The sequence below is a fragment of the Chelonoidis abingdonii genome, chromosome 9 (genome assembly GCF_003597395.2).
Source record: "Chelonoidis abingdonii isolate Lonesome George chromosome 9, CheloAbing_2.0, whole genome shotgun sequence".
In the NCBI taxonomy this organism is placed as follows: Eukaryota; Metazoa; Chordata; order Testudines; family Testudinidae; genus Chelonoidis; species Chelonoidis abingdonii.
Genome location: NC_133777.1, coordinates 59018331 through 59037126, shown reverse-complemented (window position 1 = coordinate 59037126; position 18796 = coordinate 59018331). Strand labels below are relative to the sequence as shown.

Here is an 18796-nt window from a genome sequence, read left to right as displayed (position 1 = left end):
ACAGAGCTACCCATCAAGCATTAGTAAAATCCCACATACCTATGACAATAGTTCAAACATTTTAAATATACCAAGTTTAACAAAAAATAATGTATACTGACAGTTCCAGAGGGAACAAGACAAAAATAAAAATTTTATTTTATTTTTGGGATATAACAGTATACTGAAATGTGCATTTTGTTTGTCCTTAAAGCTGTTCCCAAACAGATCAGCTTGCAATTTCTTAGCCGATATCATGTGTTTATATCTAAATTGCTTTGAAATGTGGAAAGATAAAACCTGCTCAGTGGAAATGCAAACATGATTACTTCAAAAGACTCTTGCTAAAAGCTGACGTTGAACGCAGGGCAGATTTCTTATTGCTGACTCTTTAAAAAACAATTTGCTTTCCAGCTAGACAACTTGGAATAACAACAATTTGCATACTGCAAGGTAGAAAACAATTTTATTAGCCACAAAACAAGTAGTTCACAGGCTCCATGGCTCTAACCTGACTACTATCAGCTATAACACAGTTGAATTACTAACTAATGAACTTGGTGTGTTAATCACTTACTGCAAAAATATTCTTATTCAAGAGAGAAAATTCTCACTCCTTTAGAAAACTTTATGAGCTTTTAACTGAATAACCTGCTAACATTCATAAGCTAAGGAGTTATGAAGGTGACAGGCTCATCCTGCTTGTCCGATACCAATAAAACTTACAGCATTATGAGCCAAATAATTGTACCTTTAATAACATGTTTCCTTCAAGTTTATTCTATTGGAAAATGCTTTGCTGTTCAATGTAGTGACAGAAATATTTTAAACTAATTTGCTTTAAAGAAATGCTTAGTGTATTAAAGCACATTCCAGCTGATATCCTATTTGCAGTCATGTTCAGTGAACTTCTGCACATAAATCCTTTTCATCATGCTAGTGTAAACTCTAAAGTTACATTTTAGACTTAACATTTTCACAGTAGACTAACATGATTTACAAATGAAAACTGTAAAACTTCAGCCATCTTCATTACATTCAGAGAATTATGAAAATTCAAGATTATGCATTTCTGTTATTTCCTGTAGCTATAGAAAATATGGAAAAAAGAAAGATTTCCTCAGATAATCGTTATTTTCAGTTTATGATTGCATGTGGTAATCAGAAAAATAGTGTTTTGACACTACATTGGTCATTTGGTTATGCCAGAAATCAAGATATATCATTACAAGTTTGTTTTTACTACTGTGATATTTAATTTTATTAAAGTCTTCAAGGAATCTGAAATGTTATTCTCAAATATTGAAAAATGTTTATGGCTGCTGGTGGTCACGAGGGCTGAAACAAGCCATATCATCACACCAAAAACAGAGAAATGTTAATAAAAATACACAGAAATTACAAGTCAGGATGGAAGTGAGGATATTGAAAGATGTGGGAAATCAACAATTTAGGCAGATCTACAGGGCGAGTGCAAGGATGTTTCACACCCTAGGCGAAACTTCCACCTTGCGCCCTCCCCCCTCCCAAAGCCCTGTGGCAGCCCTCCACCCTAAGGCGCCCCCCCATGGCAGCTCCCCCTCTCCGCCCTGAGGTACTCCCCCCCGTGGCAGCTCCCCCCAGCCCGGAGAGCTGTGCGGCAGCTCCCTGCCCCAGCTCACCTCTGCTCCGCCTCCTCCCCCTCCCCATGCACGCCAGCACTGCTCTGCTTCTCCCGCTTCCCAGGCTTGCCACTCCAATCAGCTGCTTGGCGCAGCAAGCCTGAGAGGGAGAGAAGCAGAGCAGGGTAGCGTGCTCAGGGGAGGAGGCAGAGTAGTGGTGAGCTGGGGTGGGGAGCGGTTCCCCTGCATGCCACACCCCCCCTTACTTGCTTCAGGCGGCCTTCCCCGTGCCCCCTGCCCCAGGTCCCTCCACCTAAATGCCGACGATGATGGGGCGGCCGAAGATCTGGCCACCGCCGAAATGCCGCCCCTCAAATGCTAGCGCCCTAGGCAACCGCCTAGGTCGCCTAATGGGTTGTACCAGCCCTGCAGATCTATCAATCTTTAAATTAGTGAGTAATTACTAAGTGCAGGTCTACACTACAAAATTACGTTGATATTCAGCTGCCCCAATAATTAAATCACTTTTGCATGTCCACACTACACTCTTTGGGTCAGCAGTGCATGACCTCACTACCAGTGCTTGCATCAAGTCCGAGAGCAATGCACCATGGGTAGCTATCCCACTGTGCAACTTGCCACCACCTAACGCAGGGTATTTTGGGAAGGGATTGCAATTCCTCATGGGGGCAAACGAGTTGTGCATAGGTGACTGGGAACACGCTTTCAATGGCTCATGATGCAGTTTTCTCTATCCCATAATTTTATCTGCATCCTGTAATGTTTTGCACCTCTTTTCAAAAGCGCCACAAACATGCATGTCTGCCATTACTGTGAAGCATGGATCCTGCACAGCTCTCCACTATTGTGATGAGTGGTATGTGCACAATACACCTGATCGTGCAGTATTTGAAGAGCCACAGGGAACATGATGATTCCTTGGTGGCTAATTTGCTGTGGGACATAGAAACAATTCAAAGTTGTTGTTGGCATTCACAGAGCAGCTGCAGATGGTGCAGCAACACCAAAATGAGACCTGCTCTGACAGTGGAGAAGTGAGTGGCAATCGCTGTGTGGAAGCTTGCAACATCAGATTGATTCCCCACAGATGGGTCACAATTTGGAATTGGAGAATCCACCATGGGTGTTGCCGTGACGCAAGAGTGCAGAACCATCAATTGCATCCTGCTACGAAGGACTATGACTCTGGGCAATGTGCAGGACATAGTGGATGGTTTTGCAGCAATGGGGTTCCTGAACTTCATTGGGGTGCAAGATGCTGTGTATATCCCTATTTTGGCACCAGATCACCTTCCCCCAGAGTACATCAACTGAAAAGGCTACTTTTCTATTGTATTGCAAGTGCTGGTGGATTACAGGGGATGCTTTACCGACATTAATGTGGAGTGATCAAGGCTGGTGCATAATGCACACATCTTTAAGAACACAGGACTATTCAGAAAGCTGTAAACAGGGACTTTTTTTCCAGACCAGAGGATTACCATTGGAGATGTTGAAATACTTTATAAATACAGGGGAAAGAACTTTTGAAAGGGAAAGAACAGTCATCTTCATTTCACAAACACATACACCAACTCTCTCTCTCACAGGGCAGTGCATAGGCACCAACTTCCCCTCTTTCCCGTGGGTGCTCGACCCCCCCTCTGCTCCTGGCCCCAACCCCACTCCACCCCTTCCATGAGGCCTCACCCCTTCCTGCCCCCATTCCAACTCCTTCCCCAAATCCCTGTCCAGGCTCCGCCTCTTCCCCGCCTCCTCCTCTGAGCACACCACATTCCCGCTTCTCCTCCCCCCCGGAGCTTGCTAACACTGCCAAACAGCTGTTTTTTGGCAGCCGGGAGGGAGGGAGGTGGAGGAGCGAGGACACAGTACGTTCGGGGGGGGAGGGGAGGAGGTGGTGGGGCGGGGGAGCTTGGCTGCTGGTGGGTGCAGAGCGCCCCCTAATTTTTGGAGCATCTATGGAGTTGACGCCTATGGGGCAGTGCACGTGCAGCTGTAAATATCTGTTCTCTCCCCCGGGATGGAATGGTAGGGCAGGGCAGTGGCCCCAGACACCATGTGGTATGGGGGGGCAGGGCACATGGGGATATCTCAGAATGCAGTTCTCTATAAACTGCAGAGGGAGGTGAGCACAGGTCTGTTGAACGTGAAGGTCAACAAGGGTCTCCAGCACGTCTGCTTGCTGCTTGAGAAGTGCTAGCATCTCCTGCTGCACCTCTCTCTCCTTTCTCTGTGCTTTTCTCCTATCCTCTCGATCCCCGTCCATTCTGTCCAAAAGGCAGGGCCAGCGCTTCCATTTAGGAGACCTAGGCGGTCGCCTAGGGTGCCAGGATTTGGGGGGGCGGCATTTTGCCACCCTCGGTGGCAATTCAGCGGTGGGGGGTCCTTCCGTGCTCCGGGTCTTCGGTAGCAATTCTACGGCGAGTCCTTCACTTGCTCTGGGACTCGCCGCTGAAGTGCCCCGAAGACCGGGAGTGCGGAAGGACTCCCCCACTGCAGAATTGCCGCCTACTGGGAGCACGGGAGGGTGGCAGGCGGCTCCGGTGGACCTCCCGCAGGCGTTCCTGCAGAGGGTCCGCTGGTCCCGCGGCTCCAGTGGAACATTCACAGGCACGCCAGTGGCAGGTCCAGCGGAGGCTTGCAAGATCTCTTGGAATATGTCATCCCATGTCCTCTTCTTTCTCCTCCCTATCTGGCCGAGCTGCTCTGCTTGCGTGGTTGGAGAAACCCTCTCAAGGCCACATTTCCACTTGCAAAAGATACAATGCACAGAGGTACTATTGCGAGTGTTTTCACAAGATCTGTAGAAACTTGGTATATACACTGAACTCGCTCCCTCGATCCACACAAGTTACAAACACTACATTCTCACTTCTCCTTGGGATTCATGCAGCATGGCTGCAGTCCCGGGGCAGGGAGTGGGAGCGGAGGGGTTGGAACGATAAAGCAGGGTAGCTCATGGGCATAAGCATATGCAGATAAGGCAATTGAACTGAATACTGGCACCGTTTTCCACAGGCCATGGTGATTTTAACTGACATCTCACTCCTGAATGGAGGCTGAAAGAGGACAGCTCTGGCACATGTCCGCCTGCACACTAGGTCTATATGCTGCTAGCCTGTGTGCTGCAATGGTGGCTGCTTAATAATTGCTGAGTGACATGGGAAAGTGTCCTACCAGAGCAGAAGAAATAAGTCAGCCCTCCCCAGAAATCTTCAGCTGTGGATTGCAGACTACATCCAGGAGTTTCCTCGAGATCTCTATGGAGGATTCACGAGACTTACCAGTGCACATAACAGGGCCGCCCAGAGGATTCAGGAGGCCTGGGGCAAAGCAATTTCAGGGGTCCCTTCCATAAAAAAAAGTTGCAATACTATATTCTTGTGGGGGCCCCTGCAGGACCTGGGGCAAACTGCCCACTTGCCGCCCCCCAGGCAGCCCTGGCACATAAACCAACTCTTCTGCAGGGAACCCTCTGCCTAACTGTGCAGAGGAATAAGAAGCAGATAGCGACTCTACCTCCATTGGTTATTTCACTACCTCTTCTAGCACGATTAAAAAAGAGTAAATGAACAGATGTGCCCCTTAAATATCAAAGTAAACTGCACGCTTACCAGAAATTCCTTCCCCTGCATCAGGCTCACCTATGCTGGACTGTAGGGACAGACCAGGCTGCTCTGGCATCAAAAACAGGTCCTGGCTTGCTGCACCACTGGATGCCCCTGTCACCTGTACCTATAGTCCTCCTCATCCTCTTCCTCTGTTCACTTCAGGGGCCTGTGACTCCAGCTCCCCTAAAGTGTCCACGTGGCTCTTGGTGGTGGTGGTAGGGTCTGTGCTGATGATGGCATGCAGCAACTTGTAAAAGCGGCACATCTGCAATGGTCAGCCTCTTTTGCCTTCTGGTACACCTGCCATGGATCCTTGGCTTTCACACAGCACTGCTGCAGATCCCTCTTGTAGCCCTCTCCTCCTCATGCCCAAAGCAATCTGCTCATAGATATTGATGTTTCTATGTCTGAATTGGAGCTGTGCCTGCACAGCCTCTTCTCTCCACACCTCCAGGGGATCCACCATCTCCTGTGTACTCCACACGTCTGCAGCATGCAGCTGGCCTGGTCAGTAACTAGGTGAACTCTCCATGCCAAGCAAGCAGGAAATGGAAATACAAAAATCTGCAGGGCTTTAAAAGGGGAGGGGCTTGTATCTGCATCTGGGCAGTGGAGTTCAAAACAGTGACCAGAGTGGTCATGGTGGGGTATTGTGGGACACCTCCGGGAGGCCACTAAAGTCAACATAAGTAACACAGCATCTACACTGACATTGTGTCAACCTAAGCACTATGCTTCTTGAGAAGGTGGAATTCTTAAGTTGGCAAAGTGGGTGAATTACGTCAGTGGGAGTGACATTTTAGTGTAGATCAGGGGTTCTCAAATTGGGGGTTGTGAGCTGTCAGCCTCCACCCTCAAACCCCACTTCATCTCCAGCATTTATAACATTGTTAAATATAAAAAGTATTTTTAATTTATAAGGAGGTGTTGGGGGTCACACTCAAAGGCTTGGTGTGTGAAAGGGGTCACTAACACAGAAGTTTGAGAACCCCTGGTGTAGATCCTAACAGAGTTAGGTCAACATAAGTGGCCTTGTGGCAACTTAGCTCTGTAGTGTAGACCAGGACTAAATGTTGAGTTGGCAAGATTTGCTGACAGTTCATGATCAGGGGACTAGACCAGATGACTTTGAGGTTACTTTCAGTCCTACATTTCTATGATTCTATCTTATTAGCGCTCTCAGGCTTTTTTAAATAGCTACCATTCATTTAAAATAAGCCCTGATCTTAAATTCAGAAACCAAAAGGGTGATCGGTAGCCAGGACATAAGCTGAAGCACACTTAACTGGTAAACAATACACCAATTGCCTTCCCTGAAAATACACCCAGTTCAGAAGCTGATCTGGCAAAAGCAATGACCACTGGGAATAAGACCTTGATTAGAAGGAAAAAGTCTGCCCAAACTGGCTAAAAGGGCTTTGCAGTTAATGCTGATGGGGACAGATTCTAACCCCAGGAAGCAAATCTTTGGATCTTCAATGGACACAATAAGTTTTGTACTGTAATAGGTCTAACTGAAAGACGAAAGGTTAGACTTTGTTTAGCTCCTGGTACGAAGTTGTTTTTCAGTGCTAGTATCTGGGTCTGCAGAGATCTGACAGTCCAAAATTCAGCCTATGCTTGATACTTGTTCATTATCCTTATGGCTATGCCTGAATTCACTCCAGGCTCTGGAAGGCTATGTTCAGTCAAAATCCCCAAAGACCACACTCAAAAGTCATATCAAATAAATCATGCCTGTCATGGCATGATAAAAAGAATCTTAAGGCAAGGGGGTCTGCCCAGACATAGGTGTAATGAAGGATCAATTGCCAATTGTTGTCAAGCACCAAAAACACCAGGGCCAACGAGGCACTACTAGATATTAACTCAAGCTCTCACTTATTGGTAGGGCCCTACCAAATTCACAGCTGGCCTCCTCCATGAAATCTGGTCTTGTGTGTACTTTCACTCTATACTAGACAGATACCATAGGGAAGACTGGCATTTCTCAAATTGGGGGTCCTGATCCAAAAAGGGGGCTGCAGGGGGCAGGGCTTGCAAGTTATTGTAAGGGGATTGTGGTATTGCCACCCTTACTTCTGTGCTGGCTTGAGCTGGGTGGCCAGAAAGTGGCAGCTGCTGGCCAGGTGCCCAGCCCCAAAGGCAGCGTCCTGCCAGCAGCAGCGCAGAAGTAAGGGTGGCAATACCATACCATGTCACCCATTTCTGCGCTGCTGCCTTCAAAGCTGGATGGCGGAGAGTGGCAGCCGGTGGCCAAGGGTCCAGTTGTGCAGGCAGCAGTGCAGAAGTAAGGGTAGCAATATTGCCTTACTTCTGTGCTGCGGCTGATGGTGGCGGTACCTTCAGAGCTGGACTCCCAGCCAGCAGCTGCCACTCTCCAGCTGCCCAGCTCTAAATGTAGCACCACTGCCAGCAGCAGTGCAGAAGTAAGGCAATACCATGACCCTCCCCCTCCACAATAAACTTGCAATCACCCCACAACCCCTTTTTGGGTAGGACCCCTATAGTTATTATACCATGAAATTTCAGATTTAAATACCTGAAATAATGAAATTTACCATTTTTAAAATCCTGTGAAATTGACCAAAATGGCCCATGAATTTGGTAGGGCCCTACTTATTGGATCTTATGACTCTGTACAAGAAAAAAACTGGTGGGAAAGTGTATGAAAGATCCATGTGGGCAAGTCTTGGGAGACCCACTTTTTGGCTGAATGTTTCTAAGTCAGGAACTGAACCACTGACTTCTAAGTGCCTAAAGACTTGTCTACACTGTACACCATGGGGGCGTGATTTCTAAAGCACGCTAACGTGTCTTGCACTAACTGGTCCACGTAGACCCTGCTGGTGCCCACTGAGAGTTCCTTAGGACACTTTAACATAGTGCTATGGAACTTTCAGTGTACACCAGCAGTCTACACAGACCAGCCAGTGCGTGAAAGTGCTTTAGAAATCACACCTCGGTAGTGCATATAATCCCAAGGGGTACACAAGCCCTCAGTTACTTTTGAAAATGGGAATTAAGCACTTGTGAAAATTTTACCGCAAGTACCTGGAATTGAGACTTCCCACTCTAGCATGCTTTCCTTCAAAAAGTGAGATGATATATGGTTGCCCACCACCTGTGAGAAGCCTTTATACCTCTAGGAAGCAGGACTGTTTAGACCTTTCAAATGTGATCCCATGTAACCTAGGGAAAACGAGGGGAGAATTTACACATGAAATTTGGCTCATTGCACATAGTGTACATCATCCAAACAGGCTTATGAGCAGTTGAATCTCCAGACAATTGTTACTTTTCTTATAACCCAAAGCTTGTGTATTCCATCTTATAATAAAAAGATTCTTCTGATACTTGTGGCTATCTGGTTTCCTAGGTGAATTATCTCTCTGATGGAAACAATGTGGCTTTAAAAAAAAAGAAAACAAAACTGTACCTCCACTTTTGACATATCTATATGATAATTAAATCCACCTCTTGCTCTGACAGTGCTTTGACCGTGACATGACCATTGACAGGAAAACTTTACTTCCCTTCCTTCCAGTATCATAAACCACTATACTAACTTGTATACGGTCTGGGGTATGTAGACCATGCAAATAATCCACGGATCTGTTTCAACAGATAAATCTTAGGAATTTATAATGGACAAATTTGGATGTGTACGCCTTATGCAGATCTAGAAAGGTCTTGCATTCGCTTAGACACAAGATGCTAGTGTCTCCATCTAGAAGTGTACATCTTTACAAACTACCCTTCTCTGAGGGGCTAGAGGTCCCACAACTGTTAGTGCCTTCCCCTGTCTTTTTTTTTTTTTTTTTTTAAGGAAACTAAAACTGAATATATTCTAAAGAAGTGTTGGAGACAAAAGGTCTGTGGCCATCATATTGTATAGCCAAATTCATTTAGTTCACCTTGACTGGATTTTTTTAAAATCCAGGACAGAATAAAGAATGGCTTTTTCGATCAATTCAAACTGTAGATCTCCCTAGATTATCTTCAAAATTCAGCAATTTATAGTTTTCTGTGACTGGGAAGGTCTGATTCTGCTGTTGTGGCTACTGGTGCTTCAAGATATGAAAACTATGGTTTCTACCTTCTAGACTATGATCTGAGTGTTGCTGCAGTGTTGGATTGTACTCTGCCTTCCATTCTGCCTCTGCACCATGATGTGCCTCATATCCATTTTTTTAGGACTTGCTTCTATCAAACTAGAAAGTTATGATAATTAAAGACATTCAGTGTTCCTTTTAGCTTCCCTGAAGGCTAGAAGAACGTTTGTGTTAAGAAGATACTGAACTGATCTTGCTTTTGGGTTCTGGCCTTGGGCCCTTGCTCGAAGTACAATTCCTCTATAAGGCTGAAGTCACAGGCACCCTTTTGCTACTTCATATGATGAAAGGCACCCACATGAAAACTTAACAAATCTGCCACAAAAGCCACCATAATGGAGAACAGATTATAACAGCTGGTTTTGGGTTAAGTGTCCAAGATATCTGTGCACATGGACCAACATTTTCAAACTTGTTTTTGTAAAGTTAGACACCCTAATTCCTCATTTACACACCTAAATAATGGCCTATTTTCAGAGACCTATGGGTGCACAATACCTTTAAAAATCAGGCCACTTGAGTGCCTAAATGTAAATTTAGGGCCTAACTTTAGGAAAACCAAGTATGAAATATTTGGATAGTATCAAGATCTGTACAGAGGCTGCTGAAGCCTCAGCATCAAGGAAACCTAGGCTTAGACATACAAAAGCTAGTGCTTTTAATCACTTTACGGGAACTAATGTTTCCTATTTCTATTCACCTTTCTTTAAAATTAGTAACTTTCCCTTCTGCTTTCTTTATGTGAGATAGGAACAGTAATGAAAAAGTGAGACTGAGCCACTGATTCATAGAGTCTTTGCTGCTTTGATTGACTAGATAAAATGTCATGTTAAAGGGAATCACATTAAGACCTTCTTTCGGACATTCACACCATGCTGGCTGCACATCCTCCCTAAAGGAAAAAAGCTGTTTAATGAATAAAAACGTTTTAGAAGTATGAAGACAACTGAATTCAGACATATCCTGGGGAAATCAGATTAGTTATCAAAAATTAAGCCATTTACACACTTGTAGGTCTACAAGGACTAATTTAAAAGAAAACAGGAACCATATTTTTAACTGCTTAAAAGTCATTTTCAGTTCACAGTTAGGCATCTAAATCCCTATTTAGGCACATGAAAAGGTTATCTGGCTTTTAGAGGTGCAGAGCTCCCACTGATAATCTAATAATTCTTTTTGCACCCAACTGTACAATTTAATTCTAAGAGCAAGCAGTGATGTCAAAATCTTGAAAACAATACATCAAAGCATGCTCAGGAATTCCTCAGATCAATTGCTCAGTTAGAGAAAGAAAAGCTTCAAGCATATATTCCTTACACCGCACAAACTCTGAATGAAAGATGTGGCTGGCAGGCCTTTTAATATAAATCTTAGTCCAACCAGTTAAAAAAATAAATCAATTTTCAAAGATCTGTCCATTAAAAATTAAAAGCTATCTATATTGACAGTTTTAACAGACCATAAAAATCAGATTTTCCAAACACGTTTTGAAAACTTAGTTATCTTCAATGAATTTTATATTAATTGTCAGATAAAATGTGTCAGAAAGTGAATTTATTTTTCACAAGATCAAGCCAACTAAAGATCTATTTTATACACCTTCACAGTTATTAGCTTAATTTTTAAACATAACAGCAGAGGAGTTTAAAATACTTTGATCAGAAATAAGAAACAGAATAAAGATAATTTTAGAGCTTTATCTTAAAAAGAGTGTTCTCATGGACAAATTTTATTGTATTTACTGCATGAAGCTCAAATTGGGAGATGTGGATAACAATTTCTGGTGTATTCATAATGCAGTTATTCTTGATATAAGGGTATCTGTGGTGAAAGACAGAAAAAGTAGGAAGAAGCAGCATTTGTATACTCCTTTTGCTTTGAGTTTAAAAAGCAAGCAAACTTTCAAGATAATTTCATCAAGTCTATTTATTAATGCATTTCAAGTTTCAAAAAAACCATACATATCTTTGCACAATACTTTATTTTTTGCAATTTTAGTAAAAATTTCCAAAGTGAACAAAAAAGATACTGTATAAAACACAGTGGACATTAAATTGACAGTAGTATTAGATCTCGTTTGTCTTGATCTCTTTTGTTTTACCACATTTTGACTTGCAGTGGAGAGTTCAGTGCACATTTCTCTTTTCAGAAAACATTTAACTTAGACTCAAAATAAAATAGGGCAGCATGTACCTGCTGAAACCCCACCACAGGATAACGCTACGAGCGAAAAATTTACATGTCCCAAAGCTTATCACACTCAAGAAGTTACTAAGAACTCTTGCTGAATTAAAGTCACCATTTTAGAAATGCAAACCCACTTCCAGTCTTTGCACAGTCTGAAAACAAATGTATTTAAAATGATTTAAAAGCAACTACGTACATTTCTAACTTATTAAGATTGTTTGGAATTATTTATAGTCCATGGGGTTTCATGTACAAAATTTGTCTCTAAACCATGTACAAAAAGCTGTATTTTGAAAAAAGTCACCACATACTGTACAAGTTTACAAGGAAGAGATCCCATTATATTCTGTAATATTTTTGGCCTTGCTGGCTTGCGTCACATTATGAGAATGATTGTGTAAACTTTATACTCTTAAAAAAAACAAAACCAAAAAAGAAAGCCTGTCCAACCCTTAATAAGTTTTCTCCTAAGCAAAGCCAGAAAATTATAGCCATTTGCCTCTAATTAGCTTGCAGCTTTTGGAAAACAAGCAATAAATATGTCACAAGCTTAAACTTTTGTAATGCCCCTTTCATTTCTGCATAGCAGTAAGCATGTTAAGACATTAAATGCTTTTGTTTTCTTTTTTTAAAAAATGCCAATTATTTACATTCGTACTACAAACTTTGGAATGGGACATTGTGCTGTTTGAACTTCACTACTGTTATAAAATATTTAAGGGAAAATCAGTTGGCCTAACTACAATTTTAAGTCAGCTACAGTAGCTGGAATATTACTGTATTTTAGTGGTTATTCATTTACAGTATCATGCTGGAAAGTTATCTAAATATTTGATAAATTAAAAAAATAGAAAACTACAGCTTTTCATCCTTCCCATTTCTTCAGAATCATGAACGTAATTACCACACTACGAGTATCTGAACAACCCAAATAAACTGGTTGCAGTCCTTAAAACAAGTTGTATAACAGGCATATTTCTCTGCTAAAGCATGGAAATATTTCATCCAACTCTTCATTATTTAACAGAATAATCAAACGAAAATTAAAAATACTTATGTGAACTACAAGAAATCAGACATTTATATAAAATGTAATTTTGAAAATTCTGGCATATGCGAAGTTTGCACACTTGTTGCATGTATTCCAAAAAGAGGATTCAAATGTGTGTGCTGTGTCGCAGCAACTGTTTGATAAAAGATGAAATGAGTACTTGAACCAACTCTGATCCTAATAAAAAAAAGTTTGAATTGATTCAAAACTGCTGTGTAAAGCATTACAGAAGCCTTGACCATTATATACCTCCATCCTCTGTTATCCTGAGTAAGTCAATTAAACAGTAATTTCTTCATTAATAGCGGAAAAGTTTTATAATACAAAGAAACATCAATATTGCAATTCTTTTGTTTACAATTGCACACAGAAGTACAGATGTACATTAGAAATACATGTCTGCATATAACAATTTATATACATTGGCAGGTTATGTCTCCAATGTTGAGGTGGTCTAACTTCCTACCCTTGACTGGCAGTTGAAAAATATATACATATATATTTTCAATTTGTGAATAAAAGTTTTACTAGAGCCAAGTCTGCCTGCAAGTGAAGAAAATGCAGCAATGAAGAGCAGAAAAGGGGAAAAAAACAAGATAATCTAAAGACTTTTGTGCCATTAGGTTAAAAATATCTGTAAGAAAAATCATTTCTCTCTCTGGAAGGTCCAATAATTAAAAATTAAACTCCTCCACTTGTTTGAGGACATAACATCTTGCCTTTTTTTCCTTCTATTTTTGTTTGAGAGTTGGACTGGGGACAGTGACTTAATAGGTTTTCTTTGGAGTGAAGTTTTCCCATTGTAGGCACTAGGAAGAACCAAGGCAAAAATCTGTAGTTAACGTCTCATGTGTCCCATCTGATAACTCTCCCGGGGCCTCTGACGTGGTGGCGGTTGAGTTGTTTGTGGTGGTCTCCTCCTCTTTAAAGTGCCTGTTATAAACAGAGAAAAAACATGAGTTGTTGGGGGAAGAGGGGGAATCAAAGAATGCATTTTTAAAAGAATGACTGCCAATAAAATGAAGTACAATTCCAGGTAGGCAAATTAAATATGGAAAGGATATTTTCACGCTTTGTGAAAAGCACAATATTTAAAATTGCAATAAAAAAAGTTTCAACAGACAACTACACGGTGTGAACATGCAATATATTGTAAATAAACTGCTACATACAATGATTTTCTGACAAATGTGGTGTAGGGAGAAGGAGTAAAAGGAAGTCTACGTTAGTAATTGCAACAACTACTGCTATACTTTCTACATATTCCATATGTTTGTAGACCATATTTGGACTAGAAGGAAGTGAGATGTAATTTTATCTCTGTCTACACAGTAGACCAGATTTGTGAAATAGTTCTATGGGGTTATACTAGTACGAAAAAAGCAACACACATAACCTTGTAGTTTCACAGTGCCAGACTACGAACTATAGAACTAGCAGTACAGTTTCTCAACACTTTAAAAAGGGCAAGGCATATACTTGAGAATACAGGCTCTACCTTCTTACTTCTCTATTGTCTTAATCACTTGGATGTACTTACCTGGGAGTGGTTTAGGAGGCGGCAACTTTGGATTACTGCTCGGAGTATGAACACTGCATATTTTAATGAATCCAGCCATTAACATAATCAGAGCAATTCCCATAAGCAATACTGCCCACCAGTGAGCCTAAAAAACATTACAAAACAAGGTTTTTTTAAAAAAAAAAGACAGTACATTGTTAAATTTATTTGGCTGAATTCTGTAAGGTTTCCCATACAATGAAATATACTAACAAGTTATATAAAATAAATCAGTGGGATTAATGAATGTATCTAATAATTCATTTAATCATGGTTAGGCATTTATTGCATCTCATCTGGGTGAACACAGACACTAAATTCCCCTAAATTAATAGCTTTTTTGAGCTCTAGCACTGTTGTTTCAATTCACTTAATGATTAATTCTATTGCTATTTTATTATAGTAAAACTTATAGAAGTCTCAAATCTTCCAGTGCCAGCTATTTATAAAAGCCAGCACCTCCCATGGATTTGGCAGACATATTCCAAGGCAGCGAGTAAATCAATTCACACACTGCAAGAAAAAGTCAAAAGAAAAAGGACAAAGGATTAAGTTGCTGTATTGCAGCTTGGGGCAATTAAGCATCTAGGTAAGAATCTGTGTACTTTTTCAGAGCTCTTAGCTGACAAACTGGCCTTTGCTTTGCATGCAGAAAGTAATGAAATCTAGCCATAAAGTAAAATGCAGTTACAACTAATGTTTTGTCATTTTTTCATAACAGAAGACTGCAGAAATTGACTCTTAAATGCTGTTGAAATGAAAGTAAATATACCCTAGGGAGAATACACAAAAATATAGTCCATGGAAGGAAAGGGAAGAAGATTTCAAACAAGTTCTCCCTCCACTTCCAAAATTATGTTTCCACGGACTATATTTTTGTGTATTCTCCCTACGGTATATTTACTTCTATTGCAACAGCATTTAAGAGTCAATTTCTGCAGTCTTCTGTTATGAAAAAATGACAAAACATTAGTTGTAACTGCATTTTACTTTATGGCTAGATTTCATTACTTTCTGCATGCAAATAATAATAATATAATATACATATAGGATTTGCTTGCTCACACAGCAGAGCAGTGCCCATGTAGTATACATGAGACCTTGGATGAGAAATACTAATGGGATACACTCCCTGTATGATACAGTAACACTCTCGATTAGCCAAGGTTCTTGTTCCCCTACAGACACTTGAGAAGGGCTACCGGCAGGGCTTTCAGGGAGAGGTCCTTGACTCTGCAATTTACTCCTCCTGCCTCCACTTGAACCCAACACTGGCCAGGATTTATTACTTTCATGAAATACTGTAAACATTTCAGTTTATTAGAGACTTAAGGAGGAAAAAGTGAAAATGGAGAAGCTTATTTTACTGTTAGATCTTTTTATGGTACCTCTGACCTGTTCATTAAGTGTATTAATAATTCTTAGGCTACATCTACACTACACACCAGTTTTCATTACAAGCAATAATGAAAAGTAAGTGGTGGCCACGCTCCTATGTAGCTACATGTCAGTGAAAGGCTCTGGAGAGAAGCAGCAGCAGCGAGCTGATGGAACCTTTCCCCCACTGCATCTCACTACCAAAGCCTTTCCGCAGAGCGGGGAGAAAGCTCCAGCAGTGGTGAGCTAGTAGAGACTTTCTGCACAGCTCCCCGCTGTAGGACTCTCTTCCTCTGACAGGAGAAGGCTTCAGTGGTAGCCTGGAGAGGGACTGCTTGGGCTGTAGAGAGATGTGTGTGGTATAAAGCTGGGTAGATACCCACAGGCAGTGCTTCACTGAGTACGCTGCTATTAACACCCAGGGGGTTCCCAACTGGTGGACAGCAATATCAAAGACTATAGTTAGAGTTATCTAACACCTATTATAATCTTGTTTACAGTTACTGAACTTAGATAAACTGGTCATTCAGATGGGAATTTTCCATACTTTCTCTCTGCCACACAATGGAGGTTTTTATAAGACTGCCTCTTTCAAGAAATCGGTTAGGGAAACAGGTACTTTTGCCTAGGTTAAATTCTGACATTTTAAAAACAATTCTCATGCCTCAAGGATTCAAATTAGGAATTTGTTATCTGGCAGGGAGGATGTCTGAGGTTGGAGATGTGTCATTCACTGTCCCTGATGAAAGCAGACATATATTTGGCCAAGTTATAATATGCAGAGAATTTGCATATGGGTACTACAGTTTGATCCCTACTTGTCCTTTATTTTCTCTACAGTCCAACTGCATTGCATGTGCTCCCAGCCCCCAGATGAATCTCCTGCATTACATGCTTATAAGAGCAGAGAAAGCCTTCCAGATGAAACACAGGCTGCTTCCTGCCACCCCTCTATTCTTAAACTACATTTTAGACTAAAGGAAGGTGCACGGGGCTAGGAACAGAAGACTGAGTTCTACTCTTCTCTTTCCTTGAACAACATTAATTCTGTGTACTTCACAACCTATATTAAGCAAGCTTTCGTATTCTTAAATTTAGAGGAAGTTAAATTTTCCGCCCATCAAAGACAACTGAGGATCTGAGACACTGTACAGGTTCGCTTCTGACAGAGGTAAGAACAGAACCTATGTCTCTAATACAGCAAATCAAAATCTTATCTAGTTAGTCACAGTGCCTCTCAAAGAACGTGCCAAATCTATATGCTTGGTTATGTCATCTTATACAAGAAACAGGCAACAGTGAGCAACGTGCAAGCAAAAAGCAGAACTGACAAACCACCACCACCTACAAATTCTCTTTCAGACCTCTGATCAAATCAAAGGCCATTCTCCACTCCCAGATCAAGGAAAAGAACACAGCAATCCCAATTCCCAGCATTTCAGTGTGGCACAGCAAAAACCACTCTCAAATTGTGTGCCACAGTTACGAATGAACTTTTCTTTTTAAGGAAATTCTATAAAAATGACATTAAAAATCTTGTTACAGTTGAAAAGAAAAGCATTCCAAAGTTAAGAAATGCCAGATTTATTGTGCAACTTTAATTCTGCCCCTTTCCATTTTTGCTTTATGACAGTCTAATTACATAATTACATGCTATTTTTTCATAGGCCTCTAACACACTGGGAGGTGAATGCGGCAAGGTTTTGTAAGCAGTGAGACTTGAAATGTGGAAAATAAGATTGCATGCAATGATGTAATTAAAAACTGTATAAATGCACAGGTACAAAGGGACAAAATTAAGGTTGCACAGACAGCTGTTAACTTCTTGAATGCTTTAGTTTGCAATCTATAATAATTTTCATTTAGTAGTTTTTATATCACATATGAATGAGGCTGACAGATTTATTACATTCCATATCTTTACATATGACTTCTCTATTTGCTGCATACATTTAAAATCTGCATGCTTATTTCCTTAAAAATTCATGAGATTACTTATCTAATTTGTATATGCTAATAGTAGATGTAATATTTTATCAAACATTTCTCAGTGTTATATATTTTGACTCATCCTTTTGATTTGGTGTAAAATAGAACATTTTTAGTTCAAATGAAAGTTAAGCCATAGCAAATACACTTAAATTCCTGTTTAAGCATCTAATTCCCTAGAAGTGGGGTGTCAGTTTCGTATTTCATCATCCATACAAAGCTTAACATATTACCTGGCTGGTTAAAGCAAGCTACTTACCTGGGACTGGAGTTTGCTTGAAGGTAGCATCCTCTAAAGAGCCAACTCTTTGGCCCAGGTCCTTGATACACACTAGCAAGCTTAGTAGATAAAGTTCCAAACCCTTAGGAGGCAGTTAAAGTTAACCATTAATGCAGTTAGGAAAGAGTTATGTATTGGGTCGAAGACTGTTTGAAAGACAAGATACAGCTCCCCCTCACCCCCACCAAAACACTGCTACAAACCTGCACTGCAGAGATATCTATGTGAAAAGGAGGGCACTACTTGGCTGGCTCTGAGCAGAGACTCCAGCAGCTGCTGCCTCTTCCAGCCATGCCCAAGATAGCAGTACACATAGGCCCTACCAAATTCATAGCCATGAAAAATGCATCACTTGTACCCTATACTATACAGATTTCATGGGGGAGACCAGCATTTCTCCAGACCCAAAAGGGCTTTGTGGGGGGGTGGGGGTTAGAAGGTTATTTTGGGGGAGTCACAGTATTGCCACCCTTCCTTCTGAACTGCCTTCACAGCTGGGTGGCTAGAGCACGGTGGCTGTTGGCCAGGCGCCCAGCTCTGAAGGCAGTGCAGAAGGAAGGGTGGCAATACCATACCAGACAATTCTACTTCTGTACTCCTGCTGGCAGTGGCTCTGGCCATCAGCTGCCGTTCTCCAGCCACTCAGCTCTGAAGGAAGTGCTGCCACCAGCAACAGCGCAGAAATATAGGTAGCAGTACCGCAACCCCCCTGCAATAACCTTATGATGCCCCCCACAAAAAACCCACTTCTTTTTGGGTCAGGACCACTACAATTACAACACTGAAATTTCAGATTTAAATACTGAAATTGTGAAATTTATTATTTTTAAAACCCCATCACAGTGAAACTGACCAAAATGGACCATGAATTTGGTAGGGCTTTAAGTATGGGGCAACCCTGCAGACTGGGACCCACTGACCATACAGGAGTAACAGGCTGGAGTGCCACATCCCTGCCCCATGAGGAAGCCCCTGCCAGAATCCTTGTGCTATTGCTTGGTGGGGAAGGCCCCAGTACTTCCCC

General features: G+C 41.6%; 1 protein-coding gene across 2 annotated transcripts in view; it reads right to left on the bottom strand.

The window, feature by feature from the left end:
- Positions 1-11235: 11235 nt before the first annotated feature.
- ADAM10 (ADAM metallopeptidase domain 10) overlaps positions 11236-18796 on the bottom strand; it is a 133783-nt gene continuing 126222 nt past the window's right edge. For both annotated transcript variants that reach the window (XM_075069588.1, XM_075069589.1), the window contains 2 exons: positions 14106-14232; positions 11236-13498 (listed from right to left, as the gene is read on the bottom strand). In XM_075069588.1, the coding sequence (XP_074925689.1) occupies positions 13404-13498; positions 14106-14232 (222 nt within the window). In that variant the 3' untranslated portion in view covers positions 11236-13403. The remainder of the gene's footprint in view (positions 13499-14105; positions 14233-18796) is intronic.